This window comes from Larus michahellis, chromosome 8, assembly GCF_964199755.1.
Source record: "Larus michahellis chromosome 8, bLarMic1.1, whole genome shotgun sequence".
Taxonomy (NCBI): domain Eukaryota; kingdom Metazoa; phylum Chordata; class Aves; order Charadriiformes; family Laridae; genus Larus; species Larus michahellis.
Genome location: NC_133903.1, coordinates 50,219,453 through 50,236,216, shown reverse-complemented (window position 1 = coordinate 50,236,216; position 16,764 = coordinate 50,219,453). Strand labels below are relative to the sequence as shown.

The 16,764-nt window shown below is 40.1% G+C and overlaps 1 protein-coding gene across 5 annotated transcripts in view; it reads left to right on the top strand.

The window, feature by feature from the left end:
- Positions 1 to 16,764, top strand: part of TTC39A (tetratricopeptide repeat domain 39A) — a 49,834-nt gene that overhangs the window by 22,360 nt on the left and 10,710 nt on the right. For 4 of the 5 annotated variants that reach the window (XM_074596370.1, XM_074596369.1, XM_074596368.1 and 1 more), the window contains 9 exons: positions 1,892 to 1,956; positions 3,196 to 3,295; positions 4,859 to 4,924; positions 11,690 to 11,798; positions 12,474 to 12,541; positions 12,663 to 12,722; positions 13,485 to 13,646; positions 15,290 to 15,381; positions 16,381 to 16,501. In XM_074596370.1, coding sequence (XP_074452471.1) covers positions 1,892 to 1,956; positions 3,196 to 3,295; positions 4,859 to 4,924; positions 11,690 to 11,798; positions 12,474 to 12,541; positions 12,663 to 12,722; positions 13,485 to 13,646; positions 15,290 to 15,381; positions 16,381 to 16,501 — 843 coding nt within the window. Of the gene's footprint in view, positions 1 to 1,891; positions 1,957 to 3,195; positions 3,296 to 4,858; positions 4,925 to 11,689; positions 11,799 to 12,473; positions 12,542 to 12,662; positions 12,723 to 13,484; positions 13,647 to 15,289; positions 15,382 to 16,380; positions 16,502 to 16,764 lie in introns of those variants that run through there. The other variant, XM_074596371.1, reaches the window with a different exon arrangement.

Below are 16,764 nucleotides of genomic sequence, written 5' to 3'. Positions count from 1 at the left end.
GAAATGCCCAAGGTGTAGCTACCTGTTTCCATATTCCTGCTGTTTTGGGATGAGCAGTCTGTAGCTCTGGGGACAGTTTGGATGATATCTGAAGCTATGGAAGTGAGGCTTTTCAGAATGTTTCTTTTGTGCCTGTAAAAAAGGAGTGTTTAATGCAGTGTCTCTTGGTTTTAAGCACTATTTTTTGCAGGTATATATTTTTAAGAAATGTTTACAGATACGTGAGAAATTTAAGAGTAAGAAAATGATTTCTTGTCCTCTCCTGCATAAAGAATGCTCATTCATTTGCTGCTTCTTCTATTCTGTGTTTAATTTTTCATGAATGCGTGAACTGGTTTTAAAAATTAAACAAAGGCACTTGGTTCCAACAGCTATTGAAGTGGGTTAGTTTTGATGCTTAATGTAAGTGACCAAATCCAGTTGAAAAATCCACATAAAAACTAGTCTTAGGATTTTTCAGGGCTTGAACTATTCTCACGTTTATTATCTCTGTTGTTGATATCATGAGTATTCTGAATTTAAATGCTTTTTAAACCATCTTATTTCCTCTTTCCATTTTCCATTCAATAGAAAATTTAACTGAACCTTTACATATAGTTAAATATGCCATACTAGCCCCCCTCCCGCCCTGTTGCTAATTAAAATCTGACTTTTTCTACAAAACAAATTAAAACAGGATCACATTTTTCTGTGGTTATTTTGTTGCATGTGATTGGGACTCAAGTCTCTGAGGATATATCGTCAGGAAATACATGATAATTTATGTTGCGCAGTTTCTGTCCTCAATTATCACTCTTGATAATGTTGCTTAAGGGTGACAGTGAAGGACACAGGCTCGCGGTGGTGGTGCAGGCTGCAGGAGTAAACCCCTGCCCTTCGCTTGAGGCCATTAGCCTTCCTATGCTAGTTCACAGAAAGCAAAGTCTGGAAGAATTTGAACTGTTACAATGATTGGATTGAGTTATCTTCCTGGCTTACTGCAGGATGGAAAGCCCTTTGAGGCAGGTTCTATCTCTTTCTTTACATATCAGTGAGCACAATTGGGCCCTTTTCCTTAACAATAAGATAACCAGGTGTTCATCTAATCTATGTTATTTTCTTCACAATGCTTCATACAGCCTCTTAAAATATCATCACAGAAAAGTCATCTGCTAAAACACATGTAGTTTTCCTACCCCAAAGTAATAGCAGATATGCAAACAAACCAGAATGACAGATTTTATATGATGGGTGAGGCAAGAAACTGCCACCAGAAAGTTTGAGACTAAAGAGTTTTCTATTCGGCATAAAACTGTAAACTAATGGTCCCCCAGATACACATTGCCTTAAGTTCTCAGTTCATTATAGCTTGTAATGTCGCATGTTGCTGTACTAGTATGGATTTCAGAGATACTTGAATATTCAGACCAAAAAGAGTGTATCTTGCATAACTTTACTTACCCTGCTTCCTTTCTAGGATGTGAAACTATATTCTGTAGACTCCTGAGGACCTGCAGTTATTTGTATCAGGTGCTGAGCCAGGAAATGTTGAGATCTGAACTGTGCTGAAGGACAAATGAGAGAAATCTATTTTCTGGAACAGCCACAAATCCATGTACTTTAGGTGCCATTCATTAGCTTAGTCCTGCGTTCATTAATGCAAATTCAGATGGTCCAAAGGTCACAAGGGCTAAGCTAATCACAGAAGGCATCAACATAAAGTGTATATGTCTGAACAGGGTAAAACTATTTTAATACAGAAAGGAAATCCTAAATGCCTGTATTGTTCCTCAGAGACTTGTATTGTCTATGTCATGATGATTATGTTCGAGACATATGTTCATGTCAAGAAGACAAAAGCTCTTTATAATGCTTATAAACTCATATTGCTAATGTGTTTCCTTTCTAACAGGATGAGAATATGGTTAGCTTCATAAAAGGAGGCATCAAAGTCCGAAACAGTTACCAAACATACAGGTAAGTCAGAGTGATGATGTACTTGAGCGTACTCTTACAGTAAAAAGATGCTGCTGGTTGAATTATCCAGTTCACAAATAAATTACTGTTGTATTTATTGCAGCCTCTATTATGGGCCTCATGCCTATAGCCTTCCTCAGCCTCGAGAGAGAATTCCTCTTTTGCATAAAAAAAGGACAATTGATATTATGGTTGATTTGGATTGTAAAGATAGTGGACCCTAGCCCTGTTGGATAATGCATAACAATATGCGTAGAACTAGAACAAAATTAAGAGATAATACACTGAAGAGCTTGCAATGGAAAGTATAAATGGCCTCAAACACAGAGTAAACAAACTTGTAGGAAATAGGTTTATAGGTGCTAGTTAGCATAATAGAACAGATGCAGACCCTCTGCGTCATGGAGTCCCTGAACAGTCAAGCATATGCCACTGTCTGAGTGAAATATTTGGTTAGCTGGACTTTTAATCTGGTTAAGTATGGCAGTTGTTCCGCTCTAAAGAGAAGGTGCGTGCTATTGCAAATGATAAGCAGGGTTGCTTATCCAGACTCACAATGTGCCCATTACTTAGTGTCTATAGGCCAAAAACATCTGCTTATAAGCAGATTTCTTTTCATCCAGGAAGTTATGGGGAGCTACTTGCAACGTGTACGAAAGGTTGTGAAGTGCAGTAGTAAATTCTAAAAATTACGTTAAAATGTGCAGTGAAAGTTAGAAAAATAAGTGAAAAGTAATTTCCAATATACCTGCCCATTTTAAAATATTTCTTACAATTGTCTTTTCATACATATAACAAAATGTTCTTTTGAATGAATGTGCACAAAAAGGGAATACCTAATTCAGGAATTAGCGAAACTCAAATCAACTTTGCCAATTTAAGTTTAACTCTCCGGCACTGCCCGTCACCTCTTTTTGCAGTAGTAAAGGTAGGCGTTATTCCCAACAGCCGTTCTTGAAAGATTTTTTTCAGGCAGAAATGTGGTTGCAAATTGACTATATCTGTTTGGCAGGAATTAATCTCCATGACTCCATATTTTTTTAATTGATAGTAATGTGACAGAAATGATTTGTTGATAAATCCAACAAAATGTTGTAGGTGTTGCTCACCTGGGTGAGGTGACAAATTGACCTTTTTTTGAACTACTATGTGGTTCAAGGTTATGGGGTCACTGTCTTACTGAATTGTACTTAATGGTTGTATTTACTGACAATGTAAAAGAATCTTGTGCATTTTCAGGGAGCTGGACAGTCTCATACAGTCTCCACATTATGTCAAAGGGGAGAACCATCTTCATTTTGAGGGAGGTGTAAAACTTGGAGTTGGAGCATTTAATCTGGTATGTATCAACAGCTCTCCTCTTGACCTTGAAGACCTGCAGCCCTCCTGAAAATGATCTTAACTCAAATACCTGAGAAGTTCCACTGACATCAGTGTTACTAATCATGTGGTTAAAATTAGGTATGTGCTCTGACACTTGCAGGATCCTGCTTTCCGTTCTAAGAATGTCAGATAGCAATACACTTTAGAAATAGAGACACTACTGCCCCCAACGTGGACAACACTGCTTTGTGTGCGCAGACCCACGTGTGCATCCTCATGTTGGGGGGGATTATCAACTGAGAAATTATCTCATCTAACATGGGCCGAGGGCATATTCTTTGAGAATACAGCTGAGTGCCTGTGCCCAGCTTCCAGTATGGTGTTTGTTAGCTTGAGGTGTACTTGGAAAGGAAGGTGTTACAGTCTCATGAGAAGGGACCCACTGGGATGAAGGCCAGAAGAAGCCTTGCATCAAAGCAGCAGTTGCCTGTGCTTGCTGACTTCCGTTTAACATTTAACTGGCATTTGGGAAGTACCCAGGGACTTGGCTGTTGGCAGGGTATATGAATGCAGCCTGGGGTTCTGGTCAGAAAGCGAGTGGTCAAATGGTACAGGACAATTCCTGGTATGTCAGAGAGGCACTGGCCCAGAGATGGCCAGGGGTGACGTGGTTGTTCAAGTGATGGGCTGCAGAAAGTGCCTGGTGCTTCCCCTTGCTTGCCTTACTTTGCGTGAGTCTGGCAAGTGCCCAAATGTTAGATTTACTGCACAAAGAACAAATATGTACTGTGTGGCATGTATCCAGTATTTCTGAAACATCCAAGAAGTACTAGAGTTGCTAAGCATGTGCTGTGTAAGCCTATTTCTGTCAAGGGCTGGAGAGGGTGCAACTGCTGGAGAGGGTGCAGCGAAGGGCTACCAAGATGATTAGGGGACTGAAACGCCTCTCTGATGAAGAAAGGCTGAGGGATTTGGGTCTCTTCAGTCTGGAAAAAAGACGGCTGAGGGGGGGACTTTATCAACACTTATAAATACTTAAAGGGTGGGTGTCAGGAGGATGGGGCCAGGCTCTTTTCAGTGGTGCCTGGGGACAGGACAAGAGGTAATGGGCACAAACTTGAGCATAGGGAGTTCCACCTAAACATGAGGAGGAACTTCTTTACTCTGAGGGTGGCAGAGCCCTGGCACAGGCTGCCCAGAGAGGTGGTGGAGTCTCCGTCTCTGGAGACGTTCAGAACCCGCCTGAACGCGTTCCTGTGCAGCCTGCTCTGGGTGACCCTGCTCTGGCAGGGGGTTGGACTAGGTGATCTCCAGAGGTCCCTTCCAACCCTATGGTTCTGTGATTCTATAAGGGAATCCTGGAGACAAAGGGTCCCTATATTAAACAGATATTTCTGTTTAAATTGTATGTAAAATACAGCAGATGTATGCACTTACCCAGAAAATCATCAGACGTGTAAAGATGTTTTTAGTAATTTTAGTGATTACTTCTTGTGTTTGTAAAAGTTGTAGGAGGCAGCTGGTAGCTGAGAGGCGGAAAGTCTTATTACTGCATTAACTGTTGCATTTCTTCCTATAGACTTTGTCCATGTTTCCTGCACGGATTCTGAGATTACTGGAGTTTGTTGGATTTTCTGGAAACAAGGTAAATGTGAACTGAATATTATTGGTACATTCCCCTCACTCTTAAAGAATGGAGAAGGTTAGTTGGTTTTTTTTCTCTCACGTTAGCTGTAGCTCTCTGAGACACTCTGATTGGTATCGCACATGTGCACTGTTAGCGTTGATACTTTCATGCAGCTCAGTTTTCCTTTATATTTTTGATGATACGGTTGTGAAACATGATAAAGACAATGGCTAATACAATGATGTTGACATATTTAGTTTTTTAGTTACTGGTCTTTTGATGTACGCTTGTGCTTAGGAATCCATAGCCAAAAGCGTATTCTTAGCCTTTAATATATTAATTAGCTTACTTGATAGCTACTGTCATTACAGTATCTGGATGTCCCTGGCAGGTTCCTGCATGACATCTAGTTGGGAAAAAAAATTCAATTTAATTTCTGATTTTTTTTTTTTCTCCATGTCTTTAATAGCAACTGGTAATTTGAGTGTGGCACCTAAATTCTCTTTACCTAAAAGAGTAAATGCTTTTTTGCAAAGAGTAACCAGTCTGACCTGTGTTGTTTGTGCATGCAGTTTAAGGACGAGTTTAGTAATGAAGCACCAGTAAACTCATGGGAACCTGAGTTATTCTGCAAGGCAGATGCACAGAAAGTGCTATGTTAGTTTTTTGTGGATTTGTTGTTTCAAAGTGGAATACTAAATTGATGGGAAAATCTTGGCCTTGATATGTTTTACCTGTCCTCGTCTCTCGTTCTACCAGCAGAAAATAAGATTCACTTGAAGTTGGGTTCCTGGGTTAAGAAAACATGGTCCATTTAACCTAAACCACTAGTCAGATTTATTTCATAAGTGCGGGGTAAGGTAAATGTTTGATGTCCTGCAAACACAACAGAAGCTCTATAAACAAGTTAAAACTTAACTCTTTTGTAATGCTTTCTATTTACAAAACAAGTTTCAAGGAGTTAAGTGTTTCCTTAATCATAGCTGCAACCTTACGTGACAGGTGAATGAGTGTCATCACCATTTTATTGGTTAACAAGAAGGATCTTATATCTGAAAATAAAATGCCTTGTTTAAAAGCAAGGAGCTTTTGAGGGAGCGTGGATTAGGACTTGGAAATTTCCAGGAGCTGTTTCACAAGCAGTAGAGGCAAAAAAAAATCAAATAGTTCTACCTATCAGTTATGAAACAAAGAGCATCTAAAGCAAAATATTATCCTAGAAATGTAAGGGCAATTCACGTACCATCAGAGTTCTGAGAATACTTTGCTGAACACTCATCTTATTACTGCAGATGAAAATTGGCCCTCTAATTGAATTTCTGTTGTTTTCTTTTGGCCCTGGGATTTCTTGTATGGCTATGAGTGGGCTGATATTTGTGTTGATGAGTCAGCTCCTGTTCCAGTTTTTTAATAGCTCACTGAAGCATGACCTAGATTACCATAAATTTGAGAAAAACCTGCTGTCTGCACACCATAAAAAGGGATTATTTTAAACATATCGATCAAAGTTCATTGATGGTCATTTATTTTAACATCCTAAAAAAAGTCAGTCTGCATTTACCGTTTGAGAGTCAGATGCCTACAGCAAAATTGCAGCTGGATTTGCAACCCTTTCTAGCGGTGGTTTTCCACAGAAGCTTGCAGGAGGAAACTGTCCCCTGCAGTACAGACAAGAGTCTAGAAGGTGAAAGAAACAGTGACAGAGGAGGAGAGGGAAAGTTTGTACGTCATGGGCTGCACCCCATCCAGAAGAAAGGAGTTTTGGATACATCTGTGTTTGGTCTTGCAGTCTTTTCCGTGAAATGCTCGTGGTGAGCATCAGACCGTGCAAAAGACAAAAGAGCCGTGGCTAGTGCCTTGAGCTGTTTACAGTTTACCTGCAGTGCACTGGAGGACAGCTTGCGTTTGGTGTGGGTCATGTGTTTATTGAAACTGGATGTAAAATTGCTTTGCGTTATCTTCTGCGATACTAATCTGCCTTGAAGTCAGCAGATTTGCCCCTGGGGACTCTCCTTGTCTCTCAGACATGTTATGTCTGATAGTAAATGAGGACATGCCCAAAGCTTGATTACTTCCTAAGCCATTTATGGGTACTGTGGACAATATGATCAATTTAACAGCAGCCTGGACTCTCAAATTAGTAGGTAGGATAAGATCAAGAAATTATAAAAGTAGCCTGAGGCCATGTTTGTTCCCTTCCACTCCAAGATGTGCCAGTTGTGCCATTGTCACTGTTCAGGCTCTTTTCCTCTGTCTCATTGGTCAAAATATGGGCTTGTTTGTGTTTAATGGCATAGGCCCTGCATTTGGGCATTGCCATTCAATGCAATTTTGCCCAATTTCACGAAAAAACTTGGGTGAGTATGTAATACGCGCTGTCAGGTATGCTGTGCTGGGGAGGCATGCCTTCCTCACCCACTGGGCAGTAGGTGGAGTATGTGTCCCATCTAGACTTTTTGTGTTTAATGATAACTAACTTCTGGTGTAAGATCAGAAGAATCCTTATGCTGTCTCCCATATAACCCTTCTTACTGACCCCTCTGCCAGGTCTCAGGCTAATATTTACTCTTGTTCTTATTTTATAGACGATTACAAATACTCTGCTGCTAAACTGTAGAAAAGTCTGACGTGAGCCCACCACATGTTAAGTGCAATTTGTTAGAGGGTCAGATGACAGTGTGATTTCAGGCAAAGGCAGGAAAACTTTCAGATAGAACCAATTTCTTTCAAATTACACTTTTTGATGTGGGAGGATGTTTTTCCCAAAGCAGCTGAGCTGAAGAATATTTTTGATGTCTCAATTTTTAATAAATTTAATTCCAGTTTCCCATTAAGCATCTTTTTGATTTGCATTTTGATTATCTTCTGCAAATTTTAAATGAAGGTTAAAACTGAAATTATTTCATGGGATACATTCAAATGCCCCATCTACCAGTTTAATTAGTCAGTTCTTCATAAAAGCTGTTAGTAGCATCCATCCTCCTTGCTAAGCCTGCAGTAAAGTGAACAGGTCATGGGGCGTGAACGTTGACCTTGCTTTGCTTTCATTGTCAAGATGGCTAATTAAAAGAGAGTAATTTAAAAATATCATTCAAGAGCTTTTGCTTCAGGAAAGTCGATGGATTTTAGTCAGTGACATCTGAAATAACGTTGTCCGATAATGGTTTTGAGCATTGTGCTTGTTTGTCCTGCATTCACTGTGGGAGTCCCCCCTGCTCCTGTGGGGACTCCTGAATGACAGAGCACTGGGTGTCTTGAAACACGGATCAAATCAATGAGATACTGACGTAATACAATGTTGTGACAGTTGTGGGAATTAAGGGATTATGGGATGTCTGGAGGACAAACCTTATGAAGAACGACTGAGGGAGCTGGGGTTGTTTCGCTTGGAGAAGAGGAGGCTGAGGGGAGACCTCATCACCCTCTACAACTACCTGAAAGGAGGTTGTAGAGAGATGGGGGCTGACCTCTTCTCCCTGGTGACAAGTGATAGGATGAGAGGAAACGGGTTCAAGTTACGTCAGGGGAGGTTTAGATTAGATATTAGGAGACATTTTTTCACTGAAAGGGTTATTAAACATTGGAATAGGCTGCCCAGGGAGGTGGTGGATTCACCATCCTTGGAGGTGTTTAAAAAAAGGGTAGATGGGGCACTTAGGGACATGGTTTAGAAGTGGCTCTTGTCAGGGTAGGTTAAAGGTTGAACTTGATGATCTTAAAGGTCCCTTCCAACCTCAGCAATTCCATGATTCTATGTTATGAGCAACTTGCAGAGAAATGTGAGGGTTACCTTATCGTTTCACTTTTGTCTCTAAGAAGCGTCATTGCGCCCTGCTCTGCATTGTACCTTATGCCCTTCAGAGTAACTTACATTTTCGTGAAAACAAAACCTAAATGCGTTGATGTCATTTAAGTATTTTTGAAAAATTATGAGCACTTACTGCCTTGACATCTGCTTTATATTGTAGCGATATGCCCTGTAATTGACTTTGGAAGCTCATTCCTGGTGTCCTGGGATTGCTCATATCACTTATGGCATAGGTGTGGGAGATATTTATGGGTTATTTATGGTTGGAAGGTGTGTCCTAGCAATTAAATATATACTCACTTAGTGACTGGCAGCATTGAGTGTAGTTTGTTTATGGACTTACTTCTTAGGCTTAAGCAGTAGCTGCTTGTGATTTGATTCCGAGATCCTCATTTTGATCCCCAGTGAGGATTACATGGGTGTAATAGTATTGCCCAACTCATGACACCTCACATCGCTAGTTAGGTTTGCTGGCTAATCTCCGTAGGCTCCCTGTGGAGAAAGAGTAGGTGCTTGAGAAGGTGAATTCATAATGTCTGACCTCGGCTTCTGGGCTGAATTGTTCCTGGGAGGAGCACCTCTGTCACTGCCAGGCACGGAGGGAGCCTGGGGAGGCTGGCTGACTGCATGTGGTACCTGACACGTGTTGCCCAGCGACACCCTTCATCATCCCACTTTCCCGGGGATCTCATTGTAACAGAAGCAGCTTGCAAGAGTTATTTTGAGGAGAAGCAGTTTTGTTGCAGCCTTTTCTACAAGCAAGCATTGTAATACTAACAACTACTTCTAGGTTTCTATTTTTCAGACTGTGTCTGCTGATTATGTTGTTCCTTTAATGTAGAAAGCTTGGGGTATTCAAGTGGCAGAGTGGAAAGTAAGCATTTTTTAAGACCCGTACTGGACAAAATAGGATTATGGACATAACTACAGAGTGAACTAACTTGCTTGGTGAGCTTCCTATACCTGTGTAACTACTCAGTTTAAGAATTTAGGCTCAAGTGTGACAGATTTGCAGCCCTCTTCTGATGAATGGGCAATGTTCTTCACCCAGTTACTTCACAGTTACTGCTTTTCAGGATGCAGTCCCTCTTAGGGCGAGTGTGGATTGCATTCCTGGTCCATACAGGTGATAACTGTGTGTTTGGCTGCATCAAAATACATTTTTGAGATTGAAATACTTAAGTGAGACCACCTTCACAAATGATTAAATTTTTCTGTATGATTAATATAATTTGTTTCTGTGTCTTTCTTAGTGCTATTCACAAATGTGATTGGCAGCCATTTTATATGTATTTTTATATTATATGGAAGATACCAAACACTTTAAGGCCTAGTACTGATGTCAGTAAAGGCTCAGTGAAATATCCAGCCTGAAGATTTTTCAATTCAAAAAAATGTACTTTAGAAATCTACTTTTGGAATTTTTTTCTGCCAAAAATTATTTCACGGAATATTTTGCCTTGCTTATACTTTACAGTGCTACTTTTTTTTTTTTTAAAATCCAAATATTTGTGGGTTTCATCTGGGCAGCTTAAAGAAGCTGAATGTATCATATTTTCTTACTTATCTGTATCAATCAGACTTTTGCTGTCAGCGGAAAATGAAGTTGGCTTTATTTTGCCAAGTGCTTGATTTCCGTTAAGTCATGGATTTTCAGTAGCGATTTTACTATCTTCTAATTTCTTCTGATGTGAAATGCAAGTCAATACTTTCATTATTTTGTCCAGGCTAGATGTTATACTAATTGACCTGCAAATATGATACCTTTCCCTATACCAGTAATTAATGTAATAAATTAAGATTTTTTTTTTAAAAAAACCACAAAATAACTGTATTTATGTGAAAACACTTAACCACACTAGTTAAGGGAAAAAGGACACACATGATGAAAAGTAGAATGTGATTACAGGCTTCAGACTTTACACAGTAAGTGGTAAAGGTGAGGTAGAGTATCACCCATCTGTTGGCAAGGACGCACGAAAGATGAAAATCTGTGTTGAGATCGTGGTCTGAGTGCTCTGATACCTTCCGCAGTGGCTCCAATAGACATCCCTCAGGGTCCCTATTTATAGTGTAGCTGGCTTGAAACGATGTCCTTATAGTCGCATACATCATGTTCCAGTAACTTTCCGTTGCAGTCATAGCGTAACTTTTAAACAGAACTTTCCCCAGCACACAGTGGATGTTCTATTGTGCGTATTTACTAGTAGGCAGACCTCATATTTAATATGTTTGCATGTTTATATTCTTGGTGTTGATATCATGGAACCAGTCCTAGAATGGGCTGCTAAATGCTGTTGCCTCAGGAGCTCAAATCCTTAAAGTTGGTTGTCCATCATGCTCTCATTGAATAGGAACACAGCATTATATTTGATTGCTTTAGTTCTTCCCAAAGGGAACTGAGGTATTCTTCTTTTCATCGTATTTTTCCACTGGTGGTAGTGGGCTAACATCATTGCAAAGCGCCTTTTGTTCTTAACATAGTTAAAAACATCCTTTTGCCCTATTATCCTTTGCCCTGCTAGTTGCAGATTTTATTTTTTTTTTTTTCTTGACATCTTTAACTTGCTTGTGCAGTGAGGAACAACAAACACGGATACACTGCAGTGGCGATAGGTGTTTGTCTTGCGTTTCAAAACTCTGTGGTTTTTCTTTCTGGAATGCTGTTTAGCAGCACTTGGATGATGGTGATAAGTTGTCTCACATTCTCTTATGTTAACCACGTAATAAATCCCAAATCACTGCTCTGTCATCAGATGTTTTCCAGGCTAAGCAGTAGCTCCATGAAAAATTGTTAGGTAACTTCATATGTGTGGTTTTTATCTTCGATTGCCATGTAAGCAATGTATATCAGTGCATTTGGGGAATTTGGTGGGCGAGCAACCTGTAGATGACCCTGCAGAAGTTAACAAACTAGCAAAACGCAGCTTTGGTTCTTTTCCAATGCTTTCTCCTCCTCCCCTCTGTTTGCACAGGAGCATGGTCTGCTGCAGCTTCAAGAAGGAGCGTCGTCATACAGCTTTAGGTCGGTGCTGTGTACCATGCTGTTGCTTTGCTATCATACTTTCATGACCTTTGTGTTAGGTAAGATTGTTTATAATAACTCTTGGATTTGATTAGTTCTTGTGGGACGCAGCGGGGGAAAAAGTTGATTCCATCACCTATTTGTCAGTGAATTGTTTGTTTGTGATCAGATTAAATGGAACTCATTTGTGAGTGATTTTACGGTAGTTACAGGAGACAGTTTACAATAGATCATAACTGAAGAGAGCATCTTAATCTTCAAGATGGAGTTCTGCTTAGCACATAAGGGAGACAATGGGAATAGCAAAAGGAGGTGTGAGAACTAAGTCTGTGTTCAGTAGTCAGGTGCATTATTTGGGAGGTTCAAATAATGGCTGTAAGTGATGACTTCCTGAATACTTTGTTCATGTTTATGTGTCATCCCTGACTGTTTTGGGAGGTGATAGCTTCCCTCTGAGATACTTCCCTGTTATCTCCTGCTAAAGCATTCTACAAAATGTGTTGGGCTGCGCATAAGTGAGTTTTCACATCAGTAAGCATGATGTTGTTCAGCTTTTTCTGCTTGCTGGCTTAGTGCAACATCAACCCGTATTTATGCCTTACTTATCAGGGAGAGGAACTTACATACTGCCCAGATGAGGATGGCTAATCGGTACTTTGCATTCCTGCTCTTTTTTTTTTAATTATTTTTTCTTTTCTTACTATTTTTATCAATTGCGTTTTTATGCATTCTAGGGACAGGAAAAGGAAATGTTGAGGAGGCAGAAAGACTACTTAAGCCTTACTTGGCTCGCTATCCAAAGGTAAAACGAATCACAATTTAGTTTGGTATGATCGTTCAGTGTTTTCTTGCCAAATCTAGACTGTGTAGTCAGCTTGAAAACTGTTATAGAATACTTGTATTTTTATTATTATTTATTACAGGGAGCCATATTCCTGTTTTTTGCAGGCAGGATAGAAACACTGAAGGGTAATATTGATGCGGTAAGTAATCCTTTTGCTCTTGGGAAAGTCTCAAAAGCTTTAGGAAAAACTCCAGGAACAATGTTTCCTTTTTGGCTAATGCTTCCTGCGGCTTTGGCCTATATGTAATTAGTAGTTTATGAATTACAAATAGGAATTTTGAAATCTATTTTGACTAGCTTGTTTGACCAGCTTGTTTTGCTACCCTTCTTAATTTCTGGGGATCATCTAGTCCGCCGGTATTAATGACACAGTTTTCTCTTTGTCTTTCCTATCCTAAGCCAGCTGGGCCTTTAATAACATCCAGTGGTAATTCTTTGCCTTCGGTCTGAGTGGAGAGTCATGCAAAACTTAAAAGAATTAGGGAGGTGAAGAATGCCTGTCCAAAATACTCTGAGACAGAGTGTCAGCTGGTGTGCAGGGTGGTAGCTCCCTTGAAATCTTTGGAGCTGAAACAATAATGTCAGCTGAGCATCTGCCCTTTGACTTTAGTTTCCTGATAAACACAAACATTCGTTTTGCCTATGCTTAGGACTTAATATAACTTCCAAGAATGGGGAGCTCTGTGGCAGGGGTAAACTTGCTAACACCAGGATGACTGTGGAGCCAAGGATCTCCTCTGTGAAGACAGCAGATGTGATTTTGGAGAATACTGGGCTGTTAATAATTTGGAAGTTGCAGGAGCCAAACCGACAGGTCATGGAGCCCCAGTGTTTATTACAGCACCGACGTACGTGCATTTATACATGATTTAAGACAGTGTTTGGAAATCTCTGTGTTCAGGCAGTTAATAGGTATGAAGAATGCTGCGAGGCTCAGCAATACTGGAAGCAGTTTCATCACATGTGTTACTGGGAGCTCATGTGGTGCTTCACCTACAAGCGCCAGTGGAAGATGGCTTTCTTCTACGCAGACCTGCTAAGCAAAGAAAACACTTGGTCAAAGGTAAGTTAATTGGAACAGGAGGGCGGAAGGCCCTGTAGTATGTATGAACTTTCAATCAGATCGAGTTGTCTTTTTGTAGCTTTGAAGACGAAGATTGTAAAATAAAACCTGGTCTGCAGTGGCTCTTATAGAACAATGTGAATTGCAGACGTTCAAATCTGAACAGATTGTGAGCAAACAGAAATCCTTTGGGCCTGACTTGTAGATGAAGAACAGCTTGTTAAAGATGTTCTGCTGTGTATTGAGTGGTTGTGTCATCAACACACTGTAATTAATGGCACAAGTTGCTATTTCTTTCATTATGCTATGTATATAAGCTCCTTTGGTGATGAGTGAGGCTAGTCATGGTGGTGCCTCCAGGATAATAAATATAATTAGAAGAGGCGCCTTGCCCTATGCATCTGAAAGGGAGAAGCTCTACTATCCAGAACCCTGGTAGCTTCCCTCGCTTCGTCTTCCCCTGAGCCCCAGGGGAATCTGTCAGAAGGGATTAAGCTGGCCTGGGGGGTGTGTGTAGGGTGTGGTTGATTGGAGGTTTGTTTTTTCATAATGTGATCAGACTTCGTGTGCGGAGAGGGTATCTTTGACTGTTTTTTCTACTACACATTGTATGTATTGGCCAAGGGGAATCAAAACTGATACAAGGTCCAAGCAGCCAGGTGTGAGCAACTTCCTCAGAGCTCCCACTTGGGAGAAAACTGCGGTGTTGGACCCCTGTGCCCCTGGGGATTCCAGCAACGCATTTGTCTGAATAGCTTCCGCGCAACTCCCACAGCCAGGGGTGCACCACCTGGCTAAAAGCTTTAATATCCTGAAATGCTGTAGGATTAGTATTGATGTGTGTCCTTTTACACTGTGCATACAGTTTTATGCTATGTTGCAGCAGTCTTAGAGAAGCAGAGAAGATGCTTCCTATTAATATGTACTCTACAGTGCAACGTGATAGCAGCAAACTAGTAACTACGTGTGCTAAATGAAAGATGGTCACGTATAGATAGGCACTGCTAGGTTCTGGTGTGAAGAAATAATCACAGCTTAAAATATTGTAGAAAACTCCTGAACCTTATGGTTACTGTAGACTCCTTAAAGCAGTACTCAAGAACTCACCCACTGTTACTCTCTGCTATTGCTAGAATCCTCTACTGCTTTGCTTTCCTTGGTTGTTGAATGTATGATTGCTCAGTAGGCCCTGTGAAATCAGTACTTTTCATAATGTGAAATCGTGAAACTCTTCCAAAACTCTTCTATGTTCTCTAGAACCTAATATTTGAGATATGCTACTAAGTTGTGATTGGAGACATAGTAGTAGGTTTTTTTTGTCTGAGCATGACCTTTTTCATGAGTTTTCTAGTATATATTCCTGAGAGTAATAAAAATTCACATTACACAAACATGACATTTGTTCTTGGAATGTGGACATAAACTATAAGTTGATACAAAGTCAACAAAGACATATATGATTATAAAAAAATTCTGTACTCCACTTTCTAAAATACTTACCTCCTGCTTAAAATTTTGTAAGATTACATCTGTGAGCAAAAGCAGCGACTTCTTCCTCTTTGTTGCTGTTCTGTGCTTTATGTCAATAATGGTGATGCTGTAAATTCATTTTTCTGTACAGATATTCTTGATTGCATTTGCAGGCTACTTATATTTACATGAAAGCTGCTTATCTCAGTATGTTTGGACCAGATGACTGCAGTCCTTTTGGAGACAGAGAAGCTGAATTATTTAGGTAAAATTTGCTAACTCACAGTTACAAGAGTTTCCTATCTTTTTACGGCACAGCGTTGTGGGAGAGAGGCAAAATTATTTATTGTGCAGTTTGGAGGATCTGCGCAAGTAGCTTTGGATTGGTAAGAAGTTGCAGAATAAAACATTCCCTTAGACTCAAGTGGATCCTGAGGTCAGACAGCAGACTTCTATTGGCCTGGAAATACTTTAGAGACAGGCTATTAGGTCTGTCAGCCATACAGTGGCCGCTCTGCTGTTGCGTGTAATATTCACATTCTTTTTCAGTTTTTTCCTTTAATCAAAATGGCATGTAAGATGTGAAAACCTTCAGTGCATTATACTACGAGAGGTGTGCCTCCTTAGCGGAGACAACATCAGTCCAACTTGATTCTTGGGTTTTGAGTCTGAGAGGAATATCGAATAGTTAAACGTGCAAGTGAATGTATGCATTATTAATGCGGTGAGTTAACCCGATTGTAATGTTTAAGCTCAAAAATGTCTAAAGCTTGCTGGGCCAAAGAAAATTGCTTTGTTTTTGCAATTTTTCTATAAAATCTAAATATCTTTTTTTATGTGCTTACAATATATTGATACTTTTCACGTTTTCCATATCTTGATATAATCATTACAGGCAGATTGGTGTTTGGGAGAATGGGAGGAACACTGACAAAAGCTAGCTTGCCTCTTTCTTAGTCTGTGAAGAGAGAATGGGCTCTCTATAAATTAGGTGCATCGTCTCGTTTATTCTTTGGGTGGGGAAGAGTCCCTCTTCCTCCTGCTTGATTAAAGAGGAAGCCTAGAGATATACGTGCCTTGCATAAAGACAGCTTTTGTGACTGTGTATGGCTCAGCTTCCTCAGAGGTGTAGCAATAGGTAGCACCTTTAAAAAGTAACAACTTTTTTTAACTTCTTTGGCTTGATTTTTTTTTAAGCTTGAATGTTTTTTTTCCCAGAGATTCACAAAGGAAAAATTCCTTACGTTTTCCTTTCAACTTTCAGGATTGTTCCCAGTTTGAAACTGAAAATTGCAGGGAAATCACTGCCTACAGAAAAGTTTGCAATTCGGAAAGCTCGACGATATCTTTCTCCAAACCCCATTCCTTTGCCTGTTCCACCTTTGGTAAGTTAGAAATACACACCCCCCACACACCCTTAGTACCATTTTTTTTAATTTCTGGAAATAAATCTGAGATAATTAGAATAGTATCTTTCCATGTTTCTAAGGTAAAACCTCTGCAGGAGACTGGAATGTTCCCAAAGCAAAGCCAAATGAATGCGAGGAATGCTGTAAAACTGGGGCATGCACCAGCCACAGGGAACTAAGCCAGTTGTTTGTGACACGTAAATGTGTTGCATGTGTAACTCATTATTCCAGCTATAGAC